This window comes from Hakea prostrata, chromosome 3 (genome assembly GCF_041222555.1).
Source record: "Hakea prostrata isolate BN-2017 chromosome 3, UWA_Hpros_2, whole genome shotgun sequence".
Lineage (NCBI taxonomy): Eukaryota > Viridiplantae > Streptophyta > Magnoliopsida > Proteales > Proteaceae > Hakea > Hakea prostrata.
Window position 1 is genome coordinate 14,118,370 of NC_142602.1, and position 20,490 is coordinate 14,138,859.

A 20,490-nucleotide genomic window follows, 5' to 3' on the forward strand; every position below is an offset into this window, starting at 1 on the left:
AAATTCAATTGCAAAACACAGAAACCCCACTGTGGCACCAAGATCCATGCTCTCTCTCCCAAGAGTTTCTTCTTCTTCTTTTCTGGTAAGAAGCTCTCTCTCTCTCTCTCTCTCTCTCTCCTGGGAGTTCATCATCCCATAAAAATTCTCCTGAAGAAGAGGAGGCTAAAGGGCTACAAGGCTGATGAGAGGCTTAATTCCAAATATTTATTAGGGTTAGGTTCTTATGGAGTGTGTATTAATTCTAAGTTGCCATTCACGATTCACGTGGTTTCATGTGAAATTTTACGTGGGTGGTTATGAACTTCTCTTGGATACTGAGATTTTTATTTCATTTATGTTTCTGAGTTATTAAGAAACTGGTTAGAGACAGCCATGAGTCTTGCCACCCTCGTCGGCACTTCTCCGCTCAAGAAACCAAGACCAGCAGACCATCCCCACACCAGTGTGAGTGTGTGACAGTGTCAATGTCACGTGAGAGTATTCATAGACTCTCTTGGTCCAAGAGTCAACTGGTCACTGCACGTCCCATATTCTTCAAATGGTTTCATTAATTAATTCAACGTTTCAACCTTAGACCAAACCCTCGATCAAAGAGTCAACTCTACCAGCTGATGCATACATATTGTCTCTAAACTGGAACAAAACCCACATCCATATGAATATTATTGAGTTGTTTGCTTCCATCAGTGGATCGAGTAGACTCAAGAAGAAACTACTAAGCTTGTTCTTCATGTGGAGTAGACTTAAAAGAAACTACTAAGCTTGTTCACCTCTTAATCATCAAGTGTTGGTCTTTGTCTACTGAACTAACCTCACTCACTAATCCCTTGAAGTTATTTTTTATAAATTGTAAAATAAAGTCCTCTCTCCAAAGCACAGTTCAATGCCAGTAAGTAGCACTTATGTGTCTGTCTCTGTTCTACCCTTTACAATGATAGCCACATTCCTAGACATACACGGATACAAACCCCTGCATTTAGTTTTTACCTCCTCCAGTGAGTTGCATACAACTTCCTTCCAAGAAATGTTTCATTAGTTAAACCACAAAATTCTTTCAGAACTGGATTTCAAAACTGTTTACACAGGAACTACGGAAGCTTCCATAACTGTCTAGAATTGTTGTGTAGATCTTTCAATCTTGAACATTTCAGAACAGGGAAATGCAGTGACTAATCTTTGTTATGATTGTAAAATAACCACTTGCTGGAGACCACTAACAAAAATCCAGAGGAGAATACCAATCAATGACATCAGAATATACAGTAATACCTATTTAATAGTTTTACATGCCTTAAGAGGTAAATGTTAGTCTACAAATTTGCTACCAACATTCCCTCATCGGAGTGGTCGAGGGCACAGATGAATGCCAGGATGAGTTCTGCTATAAATAACAAACATCACAATAATCCGAGTGATTAGCATTTCATATGATCATTGACCACAAGGAAGTACCTGAAAGGATCTTGACTCATCATAGGAAAGGAATCAACTATTTGCTTAGAGCTAGAGAGAAACGATAGCGACTAGAAAGGCTGGAAGAGAAATCAAAGCTGCATCAGTAGGTATGTTTCCAGTTACCAGAATCTCATACATGTCTCTGAAGCTTCAGTCAAGGATTATCCATACACAAAACCAAGCTTCCCACCCATTCAGGATCAGTAAATGTCAATTTGAAAGGCTAATATTATGTTACCATGTTGAGTTAAACTGAGTTTACTCAGATGATCCCTTTCTAGGAGGAATCATACAGAGTTGCATATGTTATTCGGGACTCATTATCAAGTGACATCAATTGGTGGGTTTGGCAATCCGTTATAATGAGTCATTTATGAAATTAATATTTTCAGTTACTTTCCTGCATAATCAAAACATTTGCAGAACAAAAGATCTTTCATGTACAATTCTCAAAAGATCATTTTAGAGCTATAACATATGGTAATAATGAAACAGGTGACGAAAAAATCCATGTCAGCCGATTTTTTTTCTTCTTTCTTTTCTCCATGAATTAGAAGATACAAAGAATGTCTATCTTATGTGTGAGTGCCTAAAAAGGCTTGCCTTTGGCAGTTCAAGTTGTATTCCGAATCTAAACCAATTATCCATACTACTATGGAAAATAAAGTTAAGACTTACGCTGGTAGAAACCAAGGATAACCCTTAAACTCAGTTTCCATATGCCTTTACTTTCTTATACTTCATTATGAAATCATCGTCACTGTCGCTCTCTGTCTTTAATCTTTTCTTGACTTTTAGATCACTGTTTTTTGAGGCCTGCTGCTGCTTTTGTGAGCTTTCTGGTTTGTCCAGTTTCAGAGGCTTAATTGGAGTTCCCATCCTTAGTTGTTGTTGCTTCCTTTGCTTCTTCTCATATGCTTTTTTAGCTCTTTCAGGAGACAACAAGCCATGTTCCATCATCCTGAAGAGAGAAGTGGGTTATCCTTTTTCCATTTAACAAAAAAATAGAGACACTGATTAGAAGAAAGTGTAGTGGAATGTTCAAATATGACCTTTTCTTCTTTGTTTTTGGTGAATATCTTGACTTAATAAAGAGCAATTTTTGAAAGCTCTATTCTATGTACGTACTTAGTACCAACTTTCTTCAGTTCGTTTATGCATACATAGACGCTGAGAAAATGAGTTCAAAACTTGATCTTGATTATGTCTACAAGAGAACCAGACTAGAAAAAGTAGAAATTTGAACTTTCTGCATGCTTCTTTTTCCTATCCATGCCCATAACAGTGTCCTACTCTGTTTGAGCTGTACGATGACAAAATGAATGCAAGAAGACTAAACCATGCATATTCTGAATCTAAAACTTGTGGATACTGTCAGAGTCCCTCTTACGGAAAATATAAGCAAGCCTAAAAGAGAACTAGCATACAAGAAATACATATAATAAGGGAAAATGTGGAAACCGGACTCCACAGGGTTGAAGACTAATTATTTAAACAAAAAAAAAAATTCTGCACTCCTGAGAGATGTATGAAAAATGATAAGTACTCTACATACAATATTGGGTTTTTTTTTTTTTTTGTTTGGGGGGGGGGGTGTGGAGAAGAGTTTAAGACATCCCACTCATTACTTGATCCCAGCAGGAAAAGAAAAAGGGAAATTTCAAGGAGATTGAGAATCCAAAATCCAGCCTCACTGATTTATTTCCATCATCAAGATCCAAAATCACTCAGAACTACATAAATTAAAAGAGAGAATGATCTGACAAGTTTGTTCATAGGAGGCCAATTCATCCAAAAGTCCCCCATCAGCCTTTTTTTCCTCTTGATCTAATTTTGATACCAAAGTTGGTACAACTGAATTTATTGTTGAAATGAGTTGCATGATAGTAACCATAGAACTCATTAGTCTCCAACAAAGCAGAGCAACAATAAAGACTATTCTTTTGCTTAACGAGGCCTCTTTCTATACTATTGAGGCCCTGTTGGCTGTCTTGGATTTAAAAAAAAAAAAAACTTGTATTTACAATGAATGTAACATTCTCTTGTCTACTAATCTTTAGATAGGCCAACAAAATGGCAGGGTTTCTCAACAAATTCGGTGCAAGTTGAAGATTTCATAATGGGATTTTGATACTATTGCAGGGTTGTCCATTTTATCAAAGCATCTTCCTTGTCCCGTTGATTATATTTCCCTTTCTATTGGGAGTGGATGCTTTAGTTGACCAGTTTCTAAGTGAAATTTTCTTTGTTGCTCATCAAATGGATCATCAGCATTCTTGGCCTAGGCCTGCCAATTTGGAAAACCCACAGGATGCGTCCATTTCCTTCTCCCATCATTAAATGATAGTTGAAACCCACTTTGCAAGTCTAAAAAATGATTACTCTATCTAAGGAAGAAATAATTGAGCTACCCTGCATCTATGAAAGGGTTGCAGAACCCCATGCATTGCCACATGATTCTCAAATATCTCTTGGGTAAAACAGTGATATGTGCTGGTAGTTTTTGTAAGACAGTGACTAGGCCTTTTTTAAGACTTGAATTTGTAATGAATGTTTCTCACAAATCATAAAGAAAAGTGGAGTTTAGTGACCCTATATAGATATACCGTCTATAATTGTTACACTAACCTAATACAGACAAATTATACTCTAAAGTGTTTGCCTCAACAGTTGCATCTTTGAATATCAGAACAACTCCCCCCCCCCCCCCCCCCAAAAAAAAAAAAAAAAAGTGTTGCAAAGGTTGATGAGTTTCCACCATTGCATCCTGTTACATATTGCAGAATGCAAAAGAAAATCCTTTCAAATAGAACTACCTGGACGGGCTAAATTCCAGCAAAGTCATAACTCTTAATTTATCTAGTGAAAGGATGGAATATCTCCTATATGTTGTTCCTCACTAATGGCATATTCTGATTTTCAGAAGGAGATATATACTAAATTTACAAGTAGAAAATATCAGACGAAAATTTTGTGGTTTTAATTTACAATAACTTCTCCTTTTCTGTATAGAAAATTGATAATACTTTTCTATTCATAAAAATCACCCCTAGTCCATGTTAAATCCTAGTATCTAAGATCCTAAACCAAATATTATGTATTATTTTAACACTCAATGCTAAACCTTCGCAACCTTAAATCAAACTTAGTAGGAAAGCACCATTTTTCAAGGCCCACACTTGAGGATTTAATAGTTCCTCATGACAGTGGCTGTGATCCCTGATTTGTTACCTTAGGTTGCAATCCTAAGAAAAATAACCACTTATGTGAGACCTCTGAGCAGGATTGCTGCTTGGTCTAACTGAAGACACACATGCCTTTGTTTTCAAGCATGAGAATGCGAAACCATAGAATGTGGAGCAGATTGTGCATCTTCTTGTCTTAAGGTTCTGAAACAGAACTAGATAAACAGTCTTGTCTTGGGTACTCTCAGGACTAGCAATTTGTTAATAATGGTAGGGCCTTCCATTGCAGTTTGGTAGCAGATGGGGGCTGCAAAGTTGGCCACAATGCTTCTTGCAACACAGATAAGAGGTAGGTCCAGTAACGTGTTAGTTTTTAGAATTCTACAGACAATGTAATTGGAGCTATCCAGTCCTATGTGTTTTTTCACTTTCAGTCATTGAGCAGGCATTCTATGCGTGCATCAAGGCAATTCTAAGGCCATCCTGTGGCTGAGCAGGCCATGAATATTTCATTCATCTTGCATGGCGTATATTATTCTGATATCTGGGATGCTTTGAAGGAGGATAGCAGATGCCTCATGTAAGCTTGTCCAGTGAACTGCATCTACCAAAAATGAAATAACACACAGGAAGATGATTGAGAAGTATCTAGAGCACCAACATTTGTGGTGCATACATCCATCCAAAAAAAAGAACATCTGTTGGGCATATCTACCTGTGGATCAATCGGTAAAGGGCAACAAGATGATATTACTGAATGAAAATGAACTATTGTTGCCACTTGGAAGAGACACACAAGTTGGAATAGTTTTTTCAGTTGAAAGAAGCTACACATGATTAGTTATCAATTTTGACGAAAATACAATTTTTAGATATCTGTGATCAATCAAAACAAGAAGGTTGCAGAGAGGACAATATTTCAGAGAGGATTAAAATCGAATGGATGACGTGGAGAAGTGTGTTGAAGATTTGTGTGATCAGTATACTCCTTCAAAATTAAAGATAATTTTTATAGGACAGTCATATGACCGATCATGATATATGGAATAGAATGTTGGGTAGTTAAAAAACATCATATAAATAAACTCAGTGCAGCAGAAGTAAGAATTTGAGATGGGTGAAAGGCAAAACTAGGAAGGATAAAGAATGGAATATCCTGCTAAAGCTTGTTTGGAAGTAACTCCATTACATGATAAGCTACAAGAAAGTCATTTGAGGTAGCATGGCCATGTTCAATAGAGGTTTTTGGATGCTCAAGTAGGAAGGAGTGAAGGGTTAGAGGCAAACCTAAAATGACCTTAGGAGAAGTGGTGAGAAAAGACATGCATAACTTAGGCCATGTGCCATCAACCTTAAAGAGAGCTGACTAGGGGCAAGGATTTATGCAGTTAACAATATTTATTAGGGATGAAGCTGAGCAGCGCTGTTGTTGTTGTTATTGCATCCTCACAATCATGGAATTCCAAGCATCTTTTGTTGGCTTGCAAGAAACTTATAATTTTTTCCAAGGGCAATATTATTCCTTGGGGGTGGGTGTGAGGGAACTGCCGGAATGTAGACATGCTGTCATGATTTAAGGGGGAGTTGTGTTCTGAAGGTAGATGGATGCTTTCAACTCAGAGCACGTATAAGGACTACTTTATATCCCTGTGGTTCAAGAAACCACAAATGAGGTTGATGAAAAAAATAAGGAATGAGATATAGTTGATGATTTACCCAAGACTGTTGAAGAGGATTTCAGAAGAAGCCAGCCTGCAACTAGATAAATTGATAGATGAGGTGTGGCTGTTGCCTCACTTCAATTTATCTTTGTGTAATCATTGAAAACTATATTAAGTGATGAGGTGCAAACAAAGCTAAGTAAAGGTAGGCAAATTGAAAGATGGCATGGCTAAAGAAAATGCAACATTCGTGATTGGACTCAGTTAATTTGACGACAACAGAAAGGCAGAAGCGATTGTTAAGATACTAAAATATAGGATGGTGAACTAATGTTCAAAATGAATCAATGCCATTAACCAAGATGGTGAAACCAAGGCACTGTGAGGTTTGAATGCATTTTATAATATTTTTGTGAGAACAACTGCTAAGTGCAGTTGGTAGAGTGAGTGTTCGGCATGTAAAAGCCCACCCTCCTAGGACGCTCAGGTATGAACCTTCTAGTTCTCATCTTCCTTCTCCGCACTTTCCTCTCTTGGTAGTTGTTAGTTGAAGAAAAAACAGATTGAGATTGCTTCCGGTCGTCAATTTTGGGTGGAAGGCTGTGTCCCGTATTTTAGTTCTAACACTTTCTGATGGCAATAGGGAGTTCTTCTACCCATCTACCACAGTACTGCATGATTCTAAACTTTGTTTTGAGATACTCCTATTGTAATTTCTAGACGTCTATAGTTATTTATCAACAGCATAGAAAATGCATTTCTAAATTGATTCATCATATTATGGTAAACATAATTAATTTCAAGACAACACTCTGATTTTCGAAGTCCATTCAGTCAGTAGTCTCAACTCCAGGCATAGAGAAGCAAGATAGATCTGACTAGATCCCATACATGTTAAAAGGAACAGGAAATAAGTCGGGAGAAACCTACCAGAATTCAGCCATTTCACTTGAAGGTATCTGTTTTGACAATGATTCATAGAATATCCTCAAGGGCTCCCTCTGCGAAAAAACAAGCAAGGTGTGAAAACTGAAAAAAAAAAAGGGACAAGTTAGAAATTGGGAAAACATCCCACGAAGAAGACCAATAAGGAAGAATATACAAATCTTAAGAACCTCTTCAGGGGGATCATATTTCTGGCCGGCCAAAGTGAAAGCTTTTTTCGCTTTGACTTTAGCAGTTGTCGTTGTAGTGCTGGTGGATTTCGACGAATTTGATGCTGAATTTTGCTTCACCTTCAAACCAAAAACAACAGAAATGCATTCAGATGATCACTTGAATCCAATCGATCAGCCAATTAAGAAGCAAAATTTTAGTTGACGAACCAAGAATCAAGGTAAGTTGGTACCTCTGATTTTGAAATGGTGGAAACAGATTTATTCTTAGAAACACCGGCATGTTTGCTTGGGCTCTCAATTTTTCTGTTGGAAACCAGGACCGCCTTGCCTTTGAAAGATGCATCTTGCTTGGATTTCACCTTCACATTAGATCTGATTTCTGATGAATCTTCAGCCATCGCTCTCTACTCCTATCTTGTCATTGAGATCATCGACTCCCTTTCTCTCTCTCTCTCTCTCTCTTCTCTTTTACAGGTTTTCCAAATCTATATACGTGAATGTTCGTGCAGTAGAGATTTTAACTGCTTTTGAGGCGTCAAAAGTAAAACACGGAATACGAGAATAAAAGTTGAAGAAAACCATGGCGTTTCTCTCATTCGCAGATGGATGATCGCAGCATCTCATCGTACGACTTCCACGCATCTGCTGCGAAAGAACAATGGTGTGATTACCTTGTTTTGCCCCTCTTTCTTGCAACTTTCCCATTAGGCTGAAGGACAAAATGGTCATATCAAGTACCCCAAACAGATATAAGAGGATATTGGCTCGTCATATGTTCTGTTCCGGTCTAAGTCGTCACGACACGCCTAAGAATAACCTAACTACTCTCCCTCAACTAACACGTGAGTTAGACACGTGTTACCTTCCCTTTCCATTAAATCGGAATTTCAGTGAATTTTAACAAACGAAATAAAAATGAATGATTTGCAACTTGCAAGAGAGTGAAGACATAATCACCTAGAATAAGGATCGGAAACGGCAACTTTCCGATTTGAGTCAGTCAATTTGACCGATTCAATTTTAGGTAGACATGTAAATGGATAGCCGAAATCTGCCTCTCAATTCACATTCATAGCCGAAATCTGCCTCTCAATTCACATTCGTATTCGAAATTTTTCTTACCTAAAAATATCCGTATCCAATCTATCAAGTAACCGGATTTGAATTCGGATAATTGCTTATTGAATCGGATAGAGTAAAGTATTCAACATTTTTTTTCTCTAAAAAGGAATGATAATTGGATCTAGAAATCAGTAATCCGATAATTCGTAGAGTAATACTTTTCTCTAGAAAAGGGGTTAAAAATTGGACTCGAAAATTGGTAATTGGTAATAAAAAGTAAAAAAAAAAACATGACAATCACCAATCAATAATCGGATAGTTTATCCGGATTGTTATCATATCCGATAAAGTTTCGGATTTGAATTTGGAAGCATTCTCTAAATTTGCATCTAAATTCTGACGAATTTGGATACTGGTGTATCCGAACAGAATCTGATCCGTTTACAGGTCTACATTTGGCTTCAGCATTCCACCTCTCTGTACTTGAATATAAATTGCAGGGTTAACTTTGGAGCTCAGATTCCAGAGCCATCAGGACCTGAGATCAATTCTGAAATTCTCTAGTACAAGAAAGATCCAGCCTAGAAAGCTGAAATTATGGTTAGTTCCAGGCCAATTGAACAAGGAAGCCTCAGTTAACAAACAGATCCTGGTATTTTTCCCACACAGAGAAATCCTTTACGTTAAAAATCAAACAGATTGAGATCTTCACAGCCACACACTCGATCAATTGAGATTACAAATACAAAACACGAATTTGCATCAAAACCAATGAAACAAGGTTTTGGTGCATCAGGATTTGAATCTCCTTAAACATGAAGAAACATATTCTGATCGTTCACTGAAAAAGCTACTGCTCTGTAGTGCTAAGCATGTGCATGATTCAGTCTCTTCATCTTCATCATTCAGCTGATTGCTTCTATCCAATGCAAATGATATTTTATGTTACATACCAACCAACACCAATATTGAGGATGAGTAGTATCCATTAGCCTTAAATATGTCTCTGTCATGATGATGTTGCCACCCTTCAATGATAATCTCCTGATCAAGGTAAAGGTAATCATTTGAGAACCCACATCAGGAAAAATGAGACAGACTAGACAGCAAACAGAAACCCCAAGTTAGAAGGAAAACAATCATATCAAATTGAGAGTACAGTTGAGTTCCATGGAGAAGAGAACAATGTTGGCTAAATTTCATTCATTTTCTTCTATTTTTTCAAGTAAACACTGGATACTAAATGCATAAAGTGAATGGTTCTGTACCAAAGTGACTAATTCTGTACTAATTAACCATGTCAAAAAGCTACAGCCTCTAGTATATCACATGGGATGGTCAATCAGATAACCTATCAAGAAAGGACAAACCAGTGCCAAAGGCTTCCGCACAAGCAGATTCCACGGCCTTGGGAAGAGGGGGGGGGGGGGGGAAGGTTGGTGTGGGAGGGGCAAGAATTAGACCACCTATCATAATTACCAAACAGTCATCCTCAAATTTTTTTTATCATATCTCCCCTCATATTTTTCTTGGGTAGGTAAGCGGGTTAGCAGTATTTTATGCTACCTTTATGGTTTTACTTCATCTTGCCAATCTCCACAAGCAAAGTCAATAAAGCCTCACACATCTCACGGGCATCAGGCTCACAAGGATTGTTCGTCAGTGGTGAGTAAACCATCCAGGCATGGTCAAGCTTCTGGTCTGGTCGGACAACAACAGATCCTGGAACTTCGGCATCACAGCGGGTCACCACTCCATCACTCCTCTCTCCATACCGAAGTCGCAAGTGAAGGGCACACACAGCCATGGCTGCTGCAAGAGGGATTATCAGAGGCACCTTGCAGCTAAGTTGGGCAAAACTAAACTTCTCACCACCAAAGACAGTAAAGGGAAACCTTGGAAGCTCCACATGCCCGATATGAGACATCATGGCAAGAACTCCCGGGGTGACACTTGCTTCTGAGTGGAAGGAGAGCAGTGGGACATGTTCCGGTAGCTTGTACTTCATGATGAACTGTTTCCGCTTCTCATATGTAAGATCCTCTAGAGCCCGAATGTCACCCTACAATAGAAGATAATGCAATTATCATGACAAAACATTAAATGCAATGCATGTCTCATCCAATTTGAATTTTTTTTTTTAGATGAATCTCATCCAAATGTTCATGAAGTTCTTATCAATCCAAAAAAAAAATTTGGTTAATTACTCTAACCGAAACCTAGACAGATGTGATGACAGATCCAAGGGCATCTACACAAGTTGCCCAAGGTATTGATTCATGGTGCAGTTCAAACATAAGTCAAACAAGTTAAACACCAAGACACTTTCATTAGATTCAATGTGTGATATGGAATGAAAACCATTGATACCAGAAAGTCATATTCAAGTGTGGTACTTATACAGATTGTACAGGGCAAACCTAAGTTTTCATTTTTTTTAAAAAATTTCTTGTGTTATCATTGGTACCTGCAATCAAGTCCAACTTAGTGTACATGAACCAGCCGACCTTTACCAGGTCAACATCCAGGCTTACTAATTATATATTGCTTTTCTTGAATAAGCATCGTTTGTAGAAAAAAGGATCTGAAGAATAGATTCTCTAATTTGGTTTAATACTTGACACTAATGCTTGATTCTTAGAGGAGAAGAAGAAGAAGAAGAAGGGGGGGGGGGGGGAATTGTTTCCAAGACACCCTATGCACTCAGAAGAACTTGGTCAAAAAGAAATGCAACTACCAGCCATAAATAGATGAAAATTTTGATACAATACGTTTGATGATACCTGTCTGTACATTTGAAAATTTTTGGGAAAATATCAGGATCTGTTGAAAAAAAATATTTTTCTTTTAGCATTTTATCTTTCCTTATATTGGGAAAAGAAAACAATACCTTAAGAAGAGCCTGTTATAAATTATTGTTTTTTTTGTGTATTTGTTTATGTCAGATTTAACTAAATTTATTCATGGGTTTACTTTATAGATACTTATTCAACCATGATTTTCTACAAAGAATTTTTAAGCCAAATATATTATGTTGGAGAAATGCCAATCAAGGATTTTATTTTTCATTTTTGTTCAATTTTCTTATAGTTCAATTTTTTTCAAACTGAACTTGTTCCCATGTCGTTTATGGCAATCTGATGTTCCAGTTATGAAGGTTCAACTATGTCTGAAGCCAAAGGTGATAGGAAAACCTTAATCAGCTTGCAGATCAAGAGCTCCATGATCTTCCTCACTTCCTTATCTGCAATCTGGCCTTCTCGAAGAATATCAGAAGCAACAGGGGAGCCACCATATGGACATTGTACCAGTGCCAAACCTGCAACTTTGTCCTCCAAGGAAGACCAGTAAACTGACAAAGCAGCAGCAGCATCTACCCCACCCTTACTGTGCCCAAGCAACAAAATGCGCTTTCCAGACCCCCAATAAAGTTCTTCAATGTACTGTTTCAGTTCCCAGGCATTGTGCTCAACTGATGCCTGCAAATGAAAAACAAAAACAAAAGGTTAAATATGTTTAGATGATTGCTAATTTTCATACAGAAAAGTAAAAATGCAGGACTTCTTGCCAGGCAGTAGTCTTCATTATGTAACGGTTAAGTCCTAATCCAGCATAAAAGTTAATATCCTCACCTCACTATGAATCTTCGCAATATGGCAAGCAAGACCCAACTTCGAGAAATACCTTTTTGTGCTCACGAAATACAAAGGACCATGGTTGCTAAAAAGACCTGAAAACCCACATTAGGAAACATACGGATTGTTAACCATCCAGAAGTCAAGTTGAAAGATATAAAGCCACACAAAAATAGTTAGGGGAGAATAACATCTACTCACCTGGAATAAGCAAATATACAAACGAATTAGGTAGTGCATGCACGCCATTTCTGGAGGCAAAACATAGAGGGGGGGAAAAGCAGCTACATAAGTATTTTCCATCAATTCATAAGGATATATATAGCCAAATTCTCCCATGTTGTAACAAGACAAATTAAAGCAACAAATTACTGACTCAATGATTCCAAAATATATCCACTGAATATGTATATCACTGAAAGTAATAAATAAAGTCTGCCAAGGATTCTCACTCCCTTAACCATATTCTCTCGTTTGTTAGAAACATCAGGAAATGGAATTTGAGATAGTGTGCAGGGCTCTGATTTCACAATTCCAGTTGAAGGACCTAATCTGTGATGGAAGAGATTATTGTCTCCCAGAAAAATTATGTTGGGAGCAGAAGACAGAGTTGGCTACCACAAACCACCAATGATTAGGGTCAAGGAAACAGGAGAGAGAAGAGGCTCAAGTACAAAACTGAAATCAAGCAGACACCTTGTACACAAGATAATGATGAAGTGATCCAAACTCCGAATGCAGAAATGCTGCTAAGATGGATAATTAAACAAGAATTTGTCAAAGCTCCAGCATGACAAGTGCTTCTCTCTTGTTGCATCTCACCATGGATGACAAGCTTTTCCATTACCAAGGCCTCATAATGAAAAGCATCAGGCAACACAGGTGCAGGTAAATGAGGTTTCTTTGGCACATGGGTATTGCTGCAAATCTCCAGTACCTTATGCTTTCAAGCAGTTCCCCGAATCTGATTGTACCATCCTTAGGAAGTGGTACTCCAGGAGCTCTTTGCAGCCATCCAATATCACTGGAAGATCCCTGTAGCGTCTTCCGCAGTCGAGATATAAAACTGGCCAAACAAGAAAAATGCTCAAGAGAGTCAGGTGAAATAAAATATTCCGTCACCATAATAACTAACTTATTATTTTCATTTCCCACTTTTAACTATGGACTCAAATTTGAATATGCCTAACATGAAGGAAGGAAATTCTCCAACATGTAAAGGTCAATTTTGCAGACTAGTCTGAAACCAAATAATTAAAGCATAAACCTGCACACAGATGAGTCAACTATAACACAACCATAGGATCAGATGAAAGGCATGTAACTGAAATAAAGAACCATATCCCGTTCATCCTTCCAGAATGTTAAAGGATTTATAACCCATTGCAGTATCGTCTTCATAACCAATGTGACATATGGTGATTGGTTCCATCTCCAGACAATTTTTTTTTATACGTGTTCAACCTTCAACAGAAGCCCATCAGATTGAGAGTGCAAGTTTAGGTTGGCATCTAAGGAGTGAAAATTTCTTTTTTTGGATGAGTGAAAAATTCATTAACCAAAAGAGAGAGAAAGAGAGGGGAGAGGGGATGGGGGAGGAGAGTACAACAAGAAGCAATGGGCAGTGCTGCCAACTAAGACAACAAGGCTAAGACTAAGAAACAAAACAAAACAAAAAACTAGGCACTAAAGGCCAATAACAAAGAGCCTAGACAAGCCCAAGGCTCGAACTATTTTTCTTATTTTTACTCTTCTAGTTCTCAGAAGACTGGATATCGACAATTTAGTCTTCATTAAGGCGATGACACCCTTTGGTAGAATGGATACTTCTCCTGCAGTTCCGAAGAGGAAAAGAAGGGGTTTCAGATTCCAAAGTACCCCACGCGTGATTTTTTTTTTTTTTTTTTTTTTTGGGGGGGGGGGAGTGTGTGGGGCGGTGGAGATAAGACTCAAGAAGAGGGGGAGAGGCAAGCCCAGGCGAAGGGAACAAAGGGTGGAAATAGGAATGGACCCAATAGGGGGGACAAAAGCAAGAGGAAGAGAGAGGAGAAAGGTTCGGCTCAGCTGAGAAGAAATGAGAAGGGGGGGGGGAAGACTTGACCCAGAAGAGATTAGAGAGGATGGGTCGGATCCAGAGGAGAAGAAGTCTGCGCCCACGAGGGATGACATGGAGAATGTGGCACCAGATGAGTTTGGATTGGGCCTCTCAAAGGGTTCAGGTTGGGTCCAGGAATTCAAGTGGGCCGAAAAGGGGAAGAAGTGTAAGGAATCAGAAGAGGGAAGATTGAGGGATTGAAGGGATGGTAGGAGAGGAGGAGACAGAAGAGGGATTTGCAGTGAGGGAGGAAGAAGGTGTGATCTCGAAGTAGGGAGACAGGTAGGGGAGCAAGAAGAGTGAAAATTTCTTAGAGTTGGCTTATATTAGACGAAGACAGTAGTACAATGCCCTTTTCTATATATATTGGAGCATATTGTCTCTTCATAGATTGTTCTTTTAAGACAAGATCTGGATACATGTCATATATGGAGTTGGCACGTTCCAGGAGATCTCTGGGACCAGAAACCAGCACTGTGGACAACCTTTAACTATCCCATCTACAAATGTTTCCTGCCATCTGAAGTAATAAAAAGTAAAAACAAATGGTCAACAGACTTATGTACTTGTATCTGTGATTTTAATAATATATTATTTCCTTAAACCAAAAAAAAAAGAGACAGACAGACAGACAAAGAAATTAAATAAAAAATTTCAACAACTTAGTCCCACTAGACCCGACCCAATAAGCTTAAGGCTACAGGCAAGAATAGGTCTAAACTAATCAACATAATCATCATGACATCATCAGAAACAAGTGCAACTAGAAAAAGCTCAAGTTGATGACCAGAATTAATTAGAAGTTTAGAACAGCCTCTCTGGAAACAGTGGTAAGGCTGCATACATTTAACCCTTCTCAGACACTGCTAAGTAGGATCCTAGTGAATGGCTTTTGGCCTTTGAAGTATTGGATTATTTAAATACAGAGTACTATTTAAAGGGTATAAAAGAAGAGAATCATACCCTTGGAAAAGAGAAGGGCCAATCCAAAAGCTGTGGCTGCTTTCTAAAACTTCAGCATGATTTATAGGCAAGTGTTCTTCCAGCTCTGACACCCTTCTTTCATAATTTGGGATGCTTCCACCAATATCAGAAGGCCTAAGAGGATGTGGGCAATCATGAAGAATCGAATGTGAAATGCTGCTGTCCAAAGATCTCGAATACCACCCAGAAGATGAGATTGTTGCAACAAGTGAGCGTTTATACACATCTCTCAACACAAGATCCTCTGCAGTAATATTATTATTCTCAAATAGAAGCATCACGCCATATAATACAAATGAAAAAGTAGTTTTAGAAGTGAGTACATCAGAGATAAATGCACATAATCACACATAGTGTAAAGAACGAAGCGAAGTAAAAGAATCACCAATGAAGCGAATGAATCGATGACTTATATATGAAGCCAAGGTCCAAAGGCGAGCAAACAAATCCTCCATTGATGAGCAACAAGCAGGATTTGAGAAACAAAACTAGATGGTCTCACCGTGTCACAGTGAACCTGCTAAGATGGCTTATGTCAGACAGTTCATATGACTTGCAGTACATGCTTGAATCAAATCATAAAATAAGTAAGTGGTCATAGCATCATTCACAAAAGGAAGAGATTCTAGGATACGTTCCAACCCCCCCCCCCCCACAAAAAAAAAAAAAAAAAAAAGAAACAAATACAGTACAAACATTTTTCCTGGTAAGGATTTTGAAACTTCTCTGTCTGAATGTGTTTTTCATTTCCATGTATCCCAACAACGACAAGAATTCCACAAAAGAAAGAGAGACAAGGAGAAAAATAAGGAGGGGGGCCCCTCCACTTCGACTTCTGAAGGCCAACCGGCAAGACTTAGCAAGATACCATCCCATTATGATCATTACGGTCCCTGAAACACTGGCTATCAAACACGGGGTCAGAAGTGAATTACGAGTCGGACCAAGCAAGAACCAAGCAAGATCAGCACTATTCCTTCGACGGACTGTTCACATCGGGGAGCATACCATCGGCTTGACCAGACTTGAACTAGGCCTAATAGGCACCCTCTAGTTTAAAGTTACCATGGCATCAAGAACTCTCGGTACTCCAGTGGTTAATATGTCTAGTGCCAATTCTATTCTATCTGCTGATCTATGACCACCCTCACTCATGTACATGAGCCCGCTCTATTCAATACTGCTTTCTTTACTCGTCCAGTGTGCAATTCATTTTGATGAGATAGATAGATTGTCCTCGGTTTTTATTCAGCCAGTTCAAGGTGAGTTAGAAATACCAAAGTTAGAGTGGGAAAAGCTTTCTAGCTGGAAAGACATGCCAGATCAGAAAATGGTAAAGTTTGTCACATTCATTGGGAGCAATTGCATCACCGGCCATATGATCTATGCCTTGTGATTTGAGTGAGGTGGGATGGAATTCAACCTAAGAAGGAAGATAGTGTCACAGAAGTGTAAGGGCTCACTTTGGCTCTTGGCGTATACTGGTTGAATAGAGACGAAAGTCGGCCATAGTGATCCAAAAGTGAGCCAAAGTAGCATGCTAGCTGCTTTACAACCGCAGTTTAGTACTGCTGTAAGCCCTTCCCTTGATGGGAGGTTGCTTTTCTGGTGAGGGTTGAGCTTTGAATTCATGGCATGAACAAGATATAATTGATCTAAGCACACTTACTCGCCCGACTATATACGCAATTCCTTTGTCATTTTTGCAGCAACAATATAGAGCTAGATATGTTTTTCTCTTAGGCAATGAGACCCAGGGCTTTCGTAGCCCAAGAATCAAGAAGAAAGGGTTGCCAATCAAGCAGAAAAGGTAGCCACACAGCCAGAGTATGATCTTCTCAGTCATCTCAGTAAGTTACCAATCTATCTTGGTCTTTTCTACCATAGAGTCATATAATATATATGAGGATATGGATAATCCATACACATTGCATTGATCTGGCCGACTTAGCCAGTAATTCAGATGGAAGAGTTGGATAAAGTTTCACTCTCGATGGCAAGGCAAGGATTTTGAAACTTCTCTGTCTGAATGTGTTTTTCATTTCCATGTATCCCAACAACGACAAGAATTCCTTAATACATGCACAAAAGTATTGAGTTTGAAGAAGAAATGGATGTTAGACAGAGACGGACCTACCCTTGGGCTGCCCCCCCCCCCCCCCCATACTGGAAAAAAATTTGAAGGGTAAAAGGCAATGTCTAGAAATGTCATTATGGCCCCCAACAATGTTGAATCCTGGTTCTGCCCCTGATGTTAGATAACTTTAAAACCGACACATGTTTTGAAAAAATAGAATATATGTTGAAGATAGACAAGCAGAAACTTCTGAAGAGGTGCTACATGTTCCCTTTCAATAAAGAATAACCCAAAAATGTCCCCATTCCTTACATAAAACAAGATGATTCTTTGCATGATAAGCAAGATGACTTTTAACAATCAAATAAGTGCATCTCAAGGCAGGACTATTGTTGTCTCCTGGGGTTTAGTGTCTCTCTTCTTGCCAAGTAGTAGATTGTAATTGCTTCCCCCACCCCCTTTTTTCTTCATGTTTCTCCCTCCTTTGTACATTCTTTCCCCTTTCGGTTGGTTAATGATTATTTCATTCATCCAAAAAAAGGTGCATCTCAAGGCAGGGAGTATAAAGAGTTATACAGACAAACCTGGGATCATTCAGAAACAAAAAACCACGCAAGTGAAGCATAAAAATCAATAATAACAAGCATTTCAAAAGGGCCAAATCTGTGAAGAGGCCTAGAGAACAGAACAAAGGAAGAAGCACATATCATTCATATCACAAAGTATCAGGATGTAGATTCAAGGCCCACAATCAAGGTCATGGACCAGAGAAGGAAAAAATGTAGCTATATATATTCTAGCATATTTTTGTGCATTAATATCCAGAACACAAACAGAAAGGGTCATACATGACAAGAAATGGTGAAAGAAGATCTATCTAATCTCTGCATGGTAGTTTTCTATAAGCAAGGTTACAACTTTTTCAATGAAATCATAAGAAAGAAGATCTGCCCATAGTCTTCTTTTGCAGAATTCACAACATTGATTATCAACCCCTCCGCTTCATCTCATCCCATCGAAATGTTTCCTAAAATTAAAGGCCGATTGTTGAATATTAAGGAACACTACTATGTTTGACTCGTTTGACAATTCAAGTAACTGGAGGTGACCACCTATTTACAAAAAAGATACTAGATAGTATCATGACACATCCCTTGCGCCCTGGAACAACAGATTGTTAATATCAGATTAGCAAACAACCCCAAAACCAGAAGAATATCTGTGATATCAGCAGAAACTTGAAATGCAAAAGATCCAGCTATATAGAGTCCTTTGTGAGTCAGGCTGAACAGAATATAAGAGAGTCTTCAGTGAAAATCACCGAAAAATGCTTGCGAAATTTTGCAGTTCAAAAATTACTACACCAGTAATCCATTCAAAGTTAAAACACAGACACTACCATCTACCACTAATACATTCTCCTTGTAAAACGACTACTTGAGACAGTTCAAAATGACACGAAATAAATTGAGACAATAATAGCAAGTCCCTGATGAGGAAGACAGATAAGACATACAGAGACTGCATAATAGCATGTGAAATAAAATCAGAAACCGAGACAACAAAATGCAAACACAGAGTGGGGGAGAAAGTTAAATTACTAACAAAGATAAACGCCAAAAGAGAAGCTCAGAAGGCAAAAAGAAGACCAGCTGCAGAACCCACAAACAGATCACACTTCTGAAACTGAGTAATGCCTCGCGTATAAATAGATTGGCGAGAGAGTGAGGGAACGTGGCAATTATTATCTTCATCTAATCGTTATCCAATCCTTTATTGGCTCCCACTCGTGGACTTTGGACAACTTTGTGGGACACAAAAAGGCACGCCAAGACAACAGGATATAAAACAAATGAGTTTTCCTGAATTCTGGATAACAAGATATTGGAGCCTGAGAACATAAAACCCAATCCCACCAAATGAGGATGTGGATTGTGAAATACCCAAATTTGAACACTGCGGCCACGACTTAACATTGAATTTGTCTTGATCATAAGAACAACCGCACCGAATAAGGATGAACCAAAACAATTTCCAGAATTCAGAATCTCTTAACTGTGCAGCCTGCAACCTCACCTTCCACCCAGAGATTCATTTACAAGTTCAACAGAAAATTTAAGAGGTTTTCAGTTTGACTTTCAAATTCGATTAATACCATTCAACAACTAACTGAACCAAGTTCACCCTCAAATCAAGAAATAGATCAAGGTTTTTCCGGTTTGATTTCATCTTTGTACGTGGCTTTGTTATTTCACTACACAGATGATCTTCTTTTGGGGGTTCTAAAACACAGATGCTCTTCTGCGAAGAAGAACACGCCATGTTGCCGCGCCTCAAGCTCGCTGTTGTGAAGTCAAATCCAGTTTTCCGTAAACACGAGCGGTGAACGGTTGGTCTTCCTTAATAATGTCAGCAAGAACAAATGGGTCTCCTCCTGTAAAATGGGTTTCTCAGTTATCCATTTGACGCCTAAGCAAGCTCTGGTTCTCTCTCTTTTCGAGTTTCGACAGGTGTGGCCCTCCTTTAATTATAAATCTTCCCACAGTGAAGGTCATTTACATCTTTGTAAAAGAAATAAGCACGGCATGAATGATCGAACACAACCCCTGCGCCCACTTACGTTTCTTGTTGCAAAAGCTGAGGGAGTTCTGGCATGTTTTCACTCATCATTCTCCTCTGCCCCGTTAACTTTCCTTTAGAGGATTCGACAACCCCTGCATTTTTTTTAAAACGCTGAATCGGAGAAGGATTGACCACCGTTGAGGATCGAAAACCTGGCATCGGTCCTCGGGTTGAAAAAGCATAGAATTACTAGGGTTTATCACATATTGATTATGGTCGATTCTTGAAGAAGGTTCAACGGTACACACAATTTTGATATTACCGTGAATCGTTACGATTGCGTTTCTTACCCTTTTTCCGGCGGGAAGAACAAAAGCAACTTTTCGGTACTTGTGTTGAAACGATATCGCCTAAAGTATCCACCATTCATTATAAATTGGGAAATTTTCATTGTCACCCCTTGAATTATTCAATTTATCAAAGGTTTCAATTAGTTCTTATTTTATCAATTTTCAATATTATCTTCACATTTTAAATTTTTTTATTATTTATTTTTAGTAAAATATTTTAAGTTTTAAAAGCATTATCCATGACAGTAGGCTTTATCAAGATCAGAAGCCAATTGTGCAATGGCTTGTAACTACTTCTTTCAA

General features: G+C 38.5%; 2 protein-coding genes across 4 annotated transcripts; both read right to left on the bottom strand.

Annotated features, from left to right (window-relative positions):
• Window positions 1–204: 204 nt before the first annotated feature.
• LOC149020995 (uncharacterized) lies at window positions 205–8,067 on the bottom strand. The gene is made up of 4 exons (XM_089149249.1): window positions 7,653–8,067; window positions 7,420–7,539; window positions 7,235–7,305; window positions 205–2,419 (listed from the first exon to the last, which is right to left on the bottom strand). The coding sequence occupies exons 1-4, from the start codon at window positions 7,818–7,820 to the stop codon at window positions 2,167–2,169; spliced, it is 612 nt and encodes a 203-aa protein (XP_089005375.1). The 5' UTR covers window positions 7,821–8,067; the 3' UTR covers window positions 205–2,166.
• Window positions 8,068–8,969: 902 nt separating this feature from the next.
• On the bottom strand, window positions 8,970–20,251 carry LOC149020996 (uncharacterized). 3 transcript variants are annotated; one of them, XM_089149250.1, is made up of 9 exons: window positions 18,881–20,251; window positions 15,584–15,715; window positions 15,178–15,442; window positions 13,057–13,185; window positions 12,321–12,370; window positions 12,117–12,214; window positions 11,679–11,963; window positions 10,051–10,546; window positions 8,970–9,528 (listed from the first exon to the last, which is right to left on the bottom strand). In XM_089149250.1, exons 2-8 carry the CDS (start codon window positions 15,651–15,653, stop codon window positions 10,061–10,063), a joined length of 1,383 nt encoding a protein of 460 aa, XP_089005376.1. In that variant the 5' UTR covers window positions 15,654–15,715; window positions 18,881–20,251; the 3' UTR covers window positions 8,970–9,528; window positions 10,051–10,060. The 3 variants fall into 3 exon arrangements, with proteins under 3 accessions (XP_089005376.1, XP_089005377.1, XP_089005378.1); XM_089149252.1 differs by lacking the exon at window positions 8,970–9,528 and having other exon boundaries at window positions 10,144–10,293; window positions 10,380–10,546; XM_089149251.1 differs by lacking the exon at window positions 18,881–20,251 and having other exon boundaries at window positions 15,584–15,831.
• Between the last annotated feature and the right edge of the window lie 239 nt (window positions 20,252–20,490).